The sequence below is a fragment of the Podarcis tiliguerta genome (genome assembly GCF_965153285.1).
Source record: "Podarcis tiliguerta genome assembly, chromosome: 2".
Classification (NCBI taxonomy): Eukaryota; Metazoa; Chordata; class Lepidosauria; order Squamata; family Lacertidae; genus Podarcis; species Podarcis tiliguerta.
Window position 1 is genome coordinate 113,445,566 of NC_139535.1, and position 13,822 is coordinate 113,459,387.

General features: G+C 46.2%; 1 protein-coding gene across 2 annotated transcripts in view; it reads right to left on the minus strand.

Moving 5' to 3' along the window:
- Window positions 1-827: 827 nt before the first annotated feature.
- The window catches only part of AVIL (advillin), a 55,081-nt gene continuing 42,086 nt past the window's right edge, over window positions 828-13,822 (minus strand). For both annotated transcript variants that reach the window (XM_083427420.1, XM_083427419.1), the window contains exons 16-20: window positions 13,169-13,313; window positions 7,005-7,193; window positions 5,757-5,825; window positions 4,388-4,519; window positions 828-1,407 (exon numbers count right to left, since the gene is read on the minus strand). In XM_083427420.1, coding sequence (XP_083283546.1) covers window positions 1,294-1,407; window positions 4,388-4,519; window positions 5,757-5,825; window positions 7,005-7,193; window positions 13,169-13,313 — 649 coding nt within the window. In that variant the 3' untranslated portion in view covers window positions 828-1,293. The remainder of the gene's footprint in view (window positions 1,408-4,387; window positions 4,520-5,756; window positions 5,826-7,004; window positions 7,194-13,168; window positions 13,314-13,822) is intronic.

Sequence of the window (13,822 nt, forward strand, 5' to 3'; positions counted from 1 at the left end):
GGCACATTGCTTGATACTGGATTGTTATTATATTTCCTCTTAGCTCCTCTTTCTCACCAGCAGTTGCAGTGGGAAGCTAGGCTCTATCAGTGACACAGCACATTCCCCAATACAGTGGTACCCCGCAAGACGAATGCCTCGGAAGACAAAAAACTCGCTAGACGAAAGGGTTTTTTCGTTTTCTGAGGTGATTCGCAAGACGGATTTTCCTAAGGGCTTGCTTCGCTAGACAAAACGGCCCTGCCTCTCATGTCATGGCGACGGTCACTGCACACATGCACGCTCGCTTCCCCGCTCCTCCGGCTCCCTCCCACCTTCCGGCTGACGGCCGACCTTCCGGCTGCCTCGCGCCGCTGCCCACCGCCCTCGCACGCTCCTCTCAGAGAGCCATTGCCGCCAGCAGCCAGCGTTGCAGCCGGAGTCGCGCTCCTGAGCCCTGCCGCCCTCCAGCAGCCGCGTCGCGCGGTGGCCACAACGCGCGGGTGAGTCTGAGGTACCGGCTGCGGCAGCTGTCCTGCTTCTCTCCCCCCTCCCCGCCGTTGTTAGTGTTTAAATGCAGTGGTGCTTCGCAAGATGAAAAAACTCGCACAACGAAAAAACTCGCGGAACGAATTAATTTCGTCTTGCGAGGCACCACTGTAGTTGACTAGACCACAGTGGCGCTGGAGTTGGGGAAGGCAAAGCAGCCCATCAATATAGTAGCTGTTAGTGTGCTTAAATCTCGTACCCGGTCCCCAAAATTAGAGCTTTCTGCACATGACCGTAAGCAATCATTGCAGAACTACAAGTCCCAGCGTTCCTTGAGGTCACAGGCAGGATGGAATGAGTTATTAAGGACAGTGAAGCCGGCTTTTAATGTTTGCAATATAGGTATGCACTCTACAAGGCCCAAGTCACACAAAACAGCCAGCCATCGCGTGGCTTGGATTTCTCACTGCCACAGCGTGGCTACTTAATTTGCACCAAGCGCAGCCAATAGCCAAGAGCAGAGACGGCTGTTGCCTGTGGATCTTCTGAAATTCAGTTCTGCCTGCTTCATTTGAGTTGGGTTTTCTCACCACTGTAGACTTGCAACGGTGAAGCCGTTTTTGTTGTTTTTTAAAGTTCCTGGACAGCAGCAGCCTTGAGTAAAAGATACGAAACCAACCTTCAAAGCGCAATTTAGGCACAAACGTGATACATAACGCAGCTCCCTTCGCAGGCTCAGCTGCTTCTGGCTAGGGGGTCCTGCCCCCAAATCGATAGGAATTGAGTGCGGGTGTCGTCTTTTCCACCTCGAGAAACGCTTATTCTTCAGAAAAGCCCCTTCTCTTTCTTCATGTTGAGTTGCTTCCAAGCAGGGAGAGCAGCAAACTTTTCCCTGGGGATCCCAAAGACTTGGAGGAAGTCTTGCGCTGACAGGAAATTCTGTTGATGAGGGGGGGAAAAGACCACAGTGACTAGATGAGTAAAGGCAAGATAGGATTTGAGCAGTGAGTGCACACAATGAGGCAGAATCATAGCCCTGTAGAGTTGGAAGGGACCCTGAGGGTCATCTAGTCCAACCCGCTGCAATGCAGGAATATGCAGCTGGTCCATACAGGGATCGAACCTGCAACCTTGAGTGTTATCAGCACCATGGTCTAACCAACTGAGCTATCCACTCTAGGTCACGTTAGCACAAGAGAATCCAAGGAAGTAAGTTAATTCTGATGGATTGCTTTTGGCCGTAGTCTTCACAGGTATCAGCTGAGGTGGAAAACCTACTTCTGAATGTGGAACATCAGACTGCAGGTGTTTCGGGTGAGGGGATTGAACGCTCCTCTTTAGCAAATGAATGAGGTAGATTTACTTATAGATATTCCCAGCGCGGGTGGCGCTGTGGGTAAAAGCCTCAGCGCCTAGGGCTTGCCGATCAAAAGGTCGACGGTTCGAATCCCCGCGGCGGGGTGCGCTCCGGTTGTTCGGTCCCAGCGCCTGCCAACCTAGCAGTTCGAAAGCACCCCTGGGTGCAAGTAGATAAATAGGGACTGCTTACTAGCGGGAAGGTAAACTGCGTTTCCGTGTGCGGCTCTGGCTCGGCAGAGCAGCGATGTCACGCTGGCCACGTGACCCGGAAGTGTCTTCGGACAGCGCTGGCCCTTGGCCTCTTTGAGTGAGATGGGCGCACAACCCTAGAGTCTGTCAAGACTGGCCCGTACGGGCAGGGGTACCTTTACCTTTACCTTATTCCCACACATAGAGTTTTATTATTTATTAACCATGCGATTTATGTGAATGGTCATTTTACGGAGTACAACGATAGGCCCCTGCCCCAACCAGCTTACAATCTAAAACTAAACACAGGAAATGGAAGGGAGTGGTTTAACAGGCCGAGTTACAGTCGGGCATAAGAAAATAGCCCATCAGGGAGAAGGCTAAAGGGAGGCTCCTTCCCCCTGACATGTTGGTTTTCTGTGCGAAGGGGGTTTTATTTTTTTGTTTCGTTTTATATGAAGACACATTTAGTCCTGCAAGTCCCTATCTGCAGTCTGAAGCAGTACAGTTGAGAAACAAGTTTGCCTCTCCATCTTCTATTTGTGAGAATGGGTCTAACTTCAGTTCTACTGGAGTCTGGCCGCGTTACAAGCCTTCAGCGATTTCGCCAGGTATAGCCCATGTCATTTGAAGCCTGCCTCTGCAGCCAAGAGGACTGGGAACTTACTTTTATTTTTTATTTCCCCCCCAAAATTTTTATTAATTTTCCAAATGTATAACATAAAAAATAAACAAACAAACAAAACATAAATCCTAACTATAATAATTCCACTTTTGTTAACATTGTTAGGTGACTTCCTCGAATCCCCCTGGCTGAGTTTCTGTGTATATCATTGTAACAGTTTTCCAAAACTAATTTCTCATAAAATTTACTTAATTAACATCTTTCTTTCTTTCTTTTCATTTTAACTTTAGATATGTTATTCTATAACTTCACATATTTAAATCCTAAGCTAATCTGGTACTTGCAAGTATTTCTATTTAAATTATCTTAGCATGTATAGCTAAATAGTCTTTAAATTTCATCCATTCCTCTAGGAACTTACCTTTTAAAGCTTAAGACAATGAATTCTGCCCCCAATTCCAAAATGTAGGTTTGTATGGTACAATCATTGGTAGCCCTAGCGGGATGCATGTATGAATGAAATTTCCAGTCTGCTATTCCCAGCACTGTTTCCCAACCTGTGGATCGTAGACTTTTAGTGCTCTGGGTTTTTTTTCTGTTGGAAGGCTCCAGGAAGGAGGACAGGCATATTTGCTCACACTGTTGCTGCTTGGCAGCCACTTCCTTTTAAAAACAACACCAGGGAAGAAAGGAAGGAGCAGCAGCAGGGGGTATCCCTACATGCTCAAGCATGTGCCTTGCTGCTTAAGTACTGCAGAACAGACCTCATGCCATGCTAGGGACTGAAGGAGCTTGAGGCTAAAGCAGGGGTCTGCAACCTGCGGCTCCGGAGCCGCATGTGGCTCTCTTACACCTTTGCTGCGGCTCCGGAGCGGATACTAGTGAGGGGAGGAGGCGCATTGTGCGCCCCGACACTCCCCACTGTGGCAGGCGCTGTACTGGCTGTGACGTCACATGGGGGCGGTGCGTGCGTTAGTCACGCACCATCCCGACGTCGCCTTCCTGCCCGCCCGCCACATTGTAAGGGGCATGTACGCTGGTCACTGCATTGAAAGGGGGCATGTATGCTGGTCACTGTTTTGAAGGGGAGTGAAGAACACACACACAAAAAAAGGTAAATTGTTAATTTAACGTTTATTTCTATGAGGAGGAGTAATTCTGAGGGGTCAAACAAAGAGATAATAAAAAAGTGACAAAAAAGTTGTTTTTATAATGATGAGTTTTGCGGCTCCCAGTTTTTTTTCCAAGTGGCTCTTTTTGTCTTAAAGGTTGCAGACCCCTGGGCTAAAGAGTCTAGATGGGTGAAAGCCTAGCAACCCACAGGAATGCCATCTTGAGTTGCATGATGGAAGAAAGGTAAAGGTAAAGGGACCCCTGACCATTAGGTCCAGTCACGGACAACTGGGGTTGCGGCGCTCATCTTGCTTTATTGGCCGAGGGAGCCGGCGTTTGTCCACAGACAGCTTCCGGGTCATGTGGCGAACCAGAGCAGCGCACGGAAACGCCGTTTACCTTCCCACCGGAGCGGTACCTATTGATCTACTTGCACTTTGACGTGCTTTCGAACTGCTAACTTGGCAGGAGCAGGGACCGAGCAACGGGAGCTCTCCCCATCGCGGGGATTTGAACTGCCGACCTTTTGATCAGCAAGCCCTAGGCTCTGTGGTTTAGATCACAGCGCCACCCGCGCCCCTATGATGGAAGAAAACTGGGATATAAATGCAAGGAAACAAATAAACAACTCGCCTCCTTCTTAGCAGGATCCACATCTTCTGGTAGCTCATCCTGGCTGGACAGCAGGACCTCTAGAGGGTAGGTAGGGCAGTTGCTGCTGTTGAAGGTCCCAGGCTTTGGAGTGAGCGATGCGCCATTCAGATCCTGAGCAGAAAAGGGGCAGGTTTTTAAAAGGCCATCTGTAGAAGCAGACCCTATACAGTGGTACCTCAGAAGGCAAACGAAATCCATTCCGGAAGTCCGTTCAACTTCCAAAACGTTTGGAAATCAAGGCGCGGCTTCCAATTGGCTGCAGGAAGCTTCTGCAGCCAATCAGAAGCAGCGTCGGGCGTTCAGGTTCCAAAGAAGGTTTGCAGACTGGAACACTCACTTCCAGGTTTGGGAGCCAAAACGTTCGACTCGCAAGGCCTTTGGGAGCCAAGGTACGACTGTACAGGCTTCTTATATACAGAAATTTAATAAATAAATAGAGGCATTAATAAATAAATGCTATGCTTATGAGGAAGCAAAACTGAAAGCACTTTTAAAACTAGGAACTTATTTGACCCCAGAGAAATCCACCTCCTGTGTTTTTGTGAGATTCACTGCACGGGAGATGATGAGTACCTTGGCTGTTTCTCTCTGGATTTGAGGGGAGAATGAATGGAAGGAGTAGTGAATCTTGCAGACACACAGTGGGCAGGGTCCTCTGTGGGTGGGAATATTGAACTTGGGAGAACCCTTCAATTATTTAATAAATTTCTCATCCTCTGGTCACGGCACACTACTTTGGAAAGCCACCAGGGTACCAAAAGTAAATAAAGGCCGCAGGGATGGGTTTTCGTACAATGTTGCTGGAGGTGCAGTAGGAGAAGGCAGAACCTTAGCTCAGTTTTGACTGTGTCCAACAGAGAACTCATGCCGAAATTCCCAGGTAATAATTTTTGTTTCCTAACCAACAGATAATGTGAAATACTCTCTTCCTGAGACGCTAGTTGTAGCCAGTGCTAGTCTTACCCGGAGTAGTTCCATTGAAATTAACCAAGATGGCTAACTTGGGCACATTAAGTTCGGTGGGTCTACTCTAAGTAAAACTTAGCTGGCTGCAACCTAGATAGAACTTAGCTGGCTGCAACCTGTTTGCCTAGATAGAAGGTTCATGTGCAGAATTGAAGTCTCTGACTTTTTCACAGCTGGGATGTTGTCTGCTGTGGAAAGGTAGGTGTCTGTTGCCCCACCCACTTTTTCTTCATGATTTCCTACCCATGAAATAGATAATGCAGGGTTAGATTGGACAAACAACATGATCTGGTAGTTTTCTAGCTTCTTATGCACCCAGATTTCTCCCCCTACTTAGCCACTGACCTCGTTTCTCACTGGGGAAACCAAAGCGTCAACTTACAGCTGTGATTCTGACAATGTTGTTGGCATCTCCCAGTTCCTTCTTCAGCTGCTCATATGTCTTTCCTTCCTGAAAGGGTTCAAAAAAACCACTTATCTATAAGAGGGTTATGGCACCATAGCACCTTCCTGTGCTAGAAACAGGGTTTTACTCCGAAGCATTTCTCCCTGAGACCTGTTTTGAATCGAATTGCAACCAGTCTTTGGAAAAACATGGAGAACTAAGATGACCCGCTTGCACAAGACCAAAGTCCTTATCACAAATTCAGTAGAACTTAAGTCAGAGTAGGCATGGTTAAGACTGCAGTCAATGCATTGATCTTCCACATCTATAGCCTGGATATTCTCAAAGGAGCTCAGGGTGTTATCAGTGGCGTAGCGTGGGGGGTGCAGGGGGGGCCGGCCGCACCGGGCGCAACATCTGGGGGGGGGGACGCTCGCACTCGCAGCTCTCTGCCCCTACCTGGCTCGCTCACTCACTCTCACTGCAGTGCTGGCTGTGCGAAGCTGATCGGAGCCGCCGGGTCGCCGCCCACTGTGGAGGGGGGGTGCCAGGCGTGCTAAAATCGAGTGCTAAAATCCACGGGTTAGGGGGCGCAAATTACTTGCCTTGCCCCGGGTGCTGACAACCCACGCTACGCCACTGGGTGTTATGCATGAGGTTTAGCTGACACGCAGTATCCCAGTGGTTCAGATGTATCTGATAATCAACAGTGTACAAACTGAATGCCTGCCAAAATCAAAACAACAAAACGATCCCCCAAAGTAGCTTGCAAAGCACTTGGATTTTGAATGTTACAGTAAAATTTCACAATCAAAATTTATATGAGAAATTCCACATTCAAAAACTTAATTGACAAAACTGGACATACCTACAGATTTCAAATATTTGTCAGTATTTGTTTCAGCAAATGACCCAACTTATATCTGTTTTATTTATTTCAAAAAGTGGATGTGCCACACTCAATTTGGCACATGGGGTGAAATTCAACATCACACTGTCAATTCTGTCACCGCAAGCCTTTCGGTTTCCAGACACTGTTCTGGGGGTTCTCCTGACTGCCTCAGAGCCCATTTCAGGGGGTGCATTTTTTTTGGGGGGGGGGGAAGAAGCCCTATTGTGCAAGTGGATGTTGTTGCACAGGCCTCCGCTGACAAAACTCATTTGTTGAATTCCACTCGTGGTACAAATCACCCCCAGATCTCTAGAAAACAAAAGCGATTTGGTTCAGGCATGGATTCCACTTACACTCCACCGATATGGGTCCCAAGCCAGGAACCAGCCTGTGAAGTTGGGTGGCTCAAAACCTTGCTTGATTATGAGGATGGGGGTGTCGGTCTCCCTCCCGCTGGGGTGGGTCTGCAGGTATTCCTGAGCCATTGTCAATGCCTCCTTCCTCTCTGTCTCGTTGGCTTCTTTGCCAATCCATAGGAAAATCTGGGGAAAGAGAAGAGCAATGATTCAGAAGTTGCTCATTCGAGCAACAGAGAGCATTAGAGCGGGGGAACCTGCGATTTTCCAGATTCTTGGCTAAGGGAGCTGGGCATGTTTAGCCTGGAGAAGAGGAGGTTAAGGGGTGATATGGTAGCCATGTTCAAATATATAAAAGGATGTCACATAGAGGAGGGAGAAAGGTTGTTTTCTGCTGCTCCAGAGAAGCGGACACGGAGCAATGGATCCAAACTACAAGAAAGAAGATTCCACCTAAACATTAGGAAGAACTTCCTGACAGTAAGAGCTGTTCGACAGTGGAATTTGCTGCCAAGGAGTGTGGTGGAGTCTCCTTCTTTGGAGGTCTTTAAGCAGAGGCTTGACAACCGTATGTCAGGAGTGCTCTGATGGTGTTTCCTGCTTGGCAGGGGGTTGGACTCGATGGCCCTTGTGGTCTCTTCCAACTCTATGCTTCTATGATTCTAAGATGTTGTTGGGCCACAACTCTTGACAGTTGACCATTGGCCCTTCTGGCTGGGACAGATGGGAATTAGAGTCCAATGACAGCCACCCCTGGAGTCAGAACTAGGAAGCTTTTCTGAAACCAGACTGTAGTGATTTATCAGCAAAGGTTGATGCGTGTGTGCAGGACAACACGATATCTGTCCTGATCATAGTACTGTAGATAAAAGGAGCACACAGGAACTAAGCTCTGCCCCCATTCAGAGGTCTAGATTTAGTCTAAGGCAGGGGTCAGCAAACTTTTTCAGCAGGGGGCCGATCCACTGTCCCTCAGACCTTGTGGGGGGCCATTCGAATAATTTCAGTAGCAGTTTTAAGAATGGTGTAAAACCTATGAATGGACCAAGGGTTATTAAACTTGAACAAAACTAGCTGTGTAATGGCAGTGAACAAATAATATAGAATCTGTAATAATGAATAGACAGGAAGTCTGGTTGACAGAAAAAAAAACATTTTTATTTTATGGTCTGAAGACTCTTAGTTGATTCCTTTCTTTTTTGTTTGGTGGTGATGGAAATTTGTTTTCTTTTCTGTTTGGTGTGTTAAAGTGAATGATAACAATAAAATCATTAAAAAATAAATAAATGAACGAATTCCTATGCCCCACAAATAACCCAGAGATGCATTTTAAATTAAAGCACACATTCTACTCATGTAAAAACACCAGACAGACCCCACAAATAACTCAGAGATGCATTTTAAATAAAAGGACAAATTCTACTCATGTAAAAACATGCTGGACCATCTGCGGGGCGGATTGAGAAGGCGATTGGGTCGCATCTGGCCCCCGGGCCTTAGGTTGCCTACCCCTGGTCTAAGGTCACCCATTGCTTGTAGTATACAGCTGCCCTGGGAGAAAACTAGGGAAACATTAGTTTGGTTTTGACCATAGTTCGGCACACCAGTAAGGAAGCTAAACCAAGGCAAATGGCGGAAACTCCTGATTCCATCCCGATAGGCAGGTAAGTTAAGTGACTAAACTATATAGTGGCATTATCCACAGACTGTGGCAGTCCAAAGGCTCCTCCAAACCCAGAACTCCTAACAGTGGGGCAGTTAGATGCTGAAGGGGAGCAAAGCAAGTGGGTCAGGAGATGCATTCTATATTACATTCTTTCACCTTTGGTGGACGTGCCCAAGGATTAAGACCTTCTGGGAAATGATCTATAATGAAATGAAAAAGGTGTTTAAATACACCTTCCCGAAGAAACCAGAGGCCTTTCTCCTGGGCATGGTCGGCCATTTGGTGCTAAAGAAGGATAGAACTTTCTTTATGTATGCTACAACAGCAGCAAGAATACTTATCGCAAAGTATTGGAAGACACAAGAATTACCCACCCGGGAAGAATGGTAGATGAAGTTGATGGAGTATATGGAACTGGCGGAAATGACTGGCAGAATCAGAGACCAGGGAGAAGAGACGGTGGAGGAAGATTGGAAGAAATTTAAGGACTATTTACAGAAATATTATAAAATTAATGAATGTTAGAAGGACGTCGGATGGAGGTTAAGGGGTTATTAGCAATAATGTGGTGAAGGAGTATGGAAAATTCGAAGGTTAAAAATGAAGAATTAAAAATATAACATATTAAGATAAAGATAAAGATAAGACAGAGGGAAGGGATTTGCTGAATAAATATTTGATTGGGAATACAGAGAGGGGAGGGGAGGGGAGGGGAAGTCTGGGAAACAAGCAAATGTAAGAAATATTATGAAAATGGAACTGTTTTTATCTGTTTTTCTTTTTATTTTTGTACTTTTCTTTTTCTTTTTCTATGTGTAAAATATAATATAATATAATATACTATAATATAATATAATATAATATATATATTATATATATATATATATATATATGCAGGTTTTGGTGTCCTCGGGTGTCTTCCCGTGTAAAAGTTGGGGTGTCTAGGCGACGTTTCGACGAGGTCTCACTCGTCATCTTCAGGCTGGTGCTTTCGGCTTCTTGTTACTGGAACAGAGCAGGATCTCAGTGTTTGAGTTCCTATAAATACTGTTGAGGAGGTGTGGTGTATAGCCTCCAATGTTCTGGGCAGAGAGGAGGTTCCCAGGCTAGTGTGCCTTTTCTTCTTTTGTTCCTTAATTACTTGAGGGATATCTTGAGTGATTTCTTGAGTGATTTCCTGAATCCCACTTAGGTGGGTCATTAGGTGTGGATTAGTTGCTAAAGCCTTCGTGTCTTGAACTCTTGAACTTTGTGAAGAGTTTTTCTGAGAAGATGGCTGTGCTGCACTTGGTTGTGCTCTGGCTTGGCTTCGTGTATAGGGGCGAGCTGTGGTTTTGTGGCCTGTGCCAGCCAGATCTGTGTAGGGATTGCAGGGGGGTGCAGCATCCGGAGGTGCCACCCTGGTTTGGCTACTGGATGGTGTCTGTAATTTATCTGTGGAGAGGGTCTGGGTTTGGGTCTGGTGTGGTTGATTGGTGATGGCGTTCTGTGTGCCTCTGGATCTGGTGTCAGATTTTGTGGGGAGGGCTAATTTCCAGATGTCTGGCAAGCGGGATGTGTCGTCACGCTTGTTCATGTTGTGAGGGTGTTTCTCTATCTCGATGGCTTCCATGATTATTCTCTTGTGGTGATGTTCCATGTTAAAGAGCAATTTGGAATCTGCAAAATTAATTTCGTGTCCTGTTTCTTTCATGTGTTGGAAAAGAGAGGAAGTTTTTTCTTCTTTTTTGACGGCATTCTTGTGTTCTGCGATCCGTGCATTTATTCGTCTGTTTGTTTGTCCAATGTACGTGGCTGGGCAGACTTTGCAGGGTATTTCATAGACCCCTTGGTTTTCCAACTGAATTTTATCCTTGGGGTTTCTGAGGATATTGGCTATTTTTTGGTTGGTGCAAAAGGCTGTTTTGATATTGTGTTTATGGAGGATTTTGCTAATTTTATCTGTAGTGCCCTTGATATAAGGAAGGAGGGCTATGCCATTGTTTTCTTCTGTGTCTTGGTTTTTGGGGGGTGTTTCTTTTTGGATTAGCTTCGTAACCCTGTTTTGCTGGTATCCATTGGCAATTAACACATTTGAGAGATTCTGTAACTCAGTTGTCAAGTGGTCTTCGTCAGCCAGGCGTTTGGTTCTGGAGATGAGAGTCTTGGCTACGGAGTTTATTTGTGCAGGGTGGTGGTGTGATTGTGCATGTAAGTAGCGGTTGGTGTGTGTTTTTTTCCGGTAGATAGTGTGTCCTAGGGAGCCATCAGGTTTTTTGTAGATTAGGACGTCAAGGAAGGGAAGTTGGTTGTTGGCTTCTATTTCCATAGTGAATTGTATTTTGGGGTGTAGGCTGTTGAGATGTGTGAGGAAGCTATCCAGTTTTTCCTTCCCGTGTGGCCAAATTACAAAGGTGTCGTCAACATATCTGAGCCAAAGTTTGGGTTTGTGTTCTGACTTGTCTAAAGCATTGGTTTCAAAGTGTTCCATGTACAGGTTAGCGATGACCGGTGAGAGGGGTGATCCCATAGGTGCTCCTTCTATCTGTTTGTATCTTTGTCCATTGTGGATGAAGTACGTGTTGGTTAGGCAGTGGTTGGTCAGGTCCAAGATGTATTCGGGGGGATTGTATTTGTTTTGAATGGCTGTCAAGGCTTCATTAATGGGCACTTGTGTGAAGAGAGATCCAAATTGCTCTTTAACATGGAACATCACCACAAGAGAATAATCATGGAAGCCATCGAGATAGAGAAACACCCTCACAACATGAACAAGCGTGACGACACATCCCGCTTGCCAGACATCTGGAAATTAGCCCTCCCCACAAAATCTGACACCAGATCCAGAGGCACACAGAACGCCATCACCAATCAACCACACCAGACCCAAACCCAGACCCTCTCCACAGATAAATTACAGACACCATCCAGTAGCCAAACCAGGGTGGCACCTCCGGATGCTGCACCCCCCTGCAATCCCTACACAGATCTGGCTGGCACAGGCCACAAAACCACAGCTCGCCCCTATACACGAAGCCAAGCCAGAGCACAACCAAGTGCAGCACAGCCATCTTCTCACAAAAAACTCTTCACAAAGTTCAAGAGTTCAAGACACGAAGGCTTTAGCAACTAATCCACACCTAATGACCCACCTAAGTGGGATTCAGGAAATCACTCAAGAAATCACTCAAGATATCCCTCAAGTAATTAAGGAACAAAAGAAGAAAAGGCACACTAGCCTGGGAACCTCCTCTCTGCCCAGAACATTGGAGGCTATACACCACACCTCCTCAACAGTATTTATAGGAACTCAAACACTGAGATCCTGCTCTGTTCCAGTAACAAGAAGCCGAAAGCACCAGCCTGAAGATGACGAGTGAGACCTCGTCGAAACGTCGCCTAGACACCCCAACTTTTACACGGGAAGACACCCGAGGACACCAAAACCTGCATTCCTGTACCCGTGAAAATCTACGAAAGCAAATATATATATATATATATATATATATATATATGAGCAGCATTCTATTTTCTCTCTCCATATTATCAGTGGCACTAAGGGAAAAGGACCAGTCCTGGCTATTGTGGCTTATAACCATCAGCAGACATCCTTCATGAAGCTATTTTTGCATTTCTATAGTTCCTTTGCTAGTTCTAGAATCATAGAAACATAGAGTTGGAAGAGACCACAAGGGCCATCGAGTCCAACCCCCTGCCAAGCAGGAAACACCATCAGAGCACTCCTGACATATGGTTGTCAAGCCTCTGCTTAAAGACCTCCAAAGAAGGAGACTCCACCACACTCCTTGGCAGCAAATTCCACTGTCAAACAGCTCTTAATACGCTCTTTTGTGTGTGTGGGGGGGGGGGTATTTTGGAGCTCATTTATTCTGCCTTAGAACCAAGCTTACTGCCTTTGCCTTTTGCTAAGTGGGTGGCGCTGTGGTCTAAACCACTGAGCCTAGGGCTTGCTGATCAGAAGGTCAGCAGTTTGAATCCCCGTGACGGGGTGAGCTCCCGCTGCTCAGTCCCAGCTCCTGCCAACCTAGCAGTTCAAAAGCACGCCAAAAAGTGCAAATAGATAAATAGGTACTGTTCCGGCGGGGGAGGTAAACTGCTTTTCCATTCACTGCTCTGGTTTCGCCAGAAGCAGCTTAGTCATGCTGGCCACATGACCTGGAAAAACTGTCTGCGGACAAACGTCGGCTTCCTCAGCCAAAAAGCGAGATGAGCACCGCAACCCCAGAGTCGTTCGCGACTGGACTTAATTGTCAGGGGTCCTTTACCTTTTTAAGCCTTTCCAAACTACAATATTTTTAAGGTACTGCAAGCCTCCAATGCTCCACACTCCCTGCTCCGCAGAGTAATCATACCTTCAGGAGGCTGCCTTGTGCTCCTTAACACTCAAACAGAGTGAAAGGAAGTAGCCAGGGACTTTAAATCACACAGCCACCATAGAATGAGAGAGGCTAAGAAATTCAGGACGGTACTTCAGACTCCCCTGCCCCAGTCTCACCTGGTCCCAGGTATCCAGCATCATCACATCACTTTCACTGAGGTCATCTTGGGTAAAGTCTGTGATCTCGATGGCTACAAAGCATCCGGTCTTGTTGGAGCATTCAAAGAGCCGTGGAGGGTGGTCAGGGACCTCCTCCTGCAGCCTGTAAGACAGAGACTGTTTGAGAAAGTCCTTTGTGGGTCTCACTTCCAATGTGCTTATAAGGATGTGGAGATGTGGACCAAGATTATAAATCCCTTTATTTATTATTTTAATTCTACTTGCTTCTCTGCTGCCCTTCAACATAGCATATTGCCAAGGTGACTTACGTCTGCCTTTAACAATCAATGCACAAACTTTATGATGCACAAGTATTTCAGCATTGTAATAAAAAAATAATAGCAATAAAAATAATCACAACCCAATAGTGTTTTGCTTGTTTTTAAAAAGCCTAATAAAAACATATTGTATATTTAAAGCCTGGGTCGTTGAAAAGCTCTTGGAAGTAGTCGCTAGTTGAGTCCACCTCTCTAGATAATTCTTCATCTGTGATTACTGCATTGCAGGAAATTTTGCTAGATGACGCTTTGGGGGTCCCTTCTAACCCTACGATTCTGGGACGCTGATGTTGGGGACAGAGGGTGCTTCCAGGTGGGTGTTTATTATGGGATC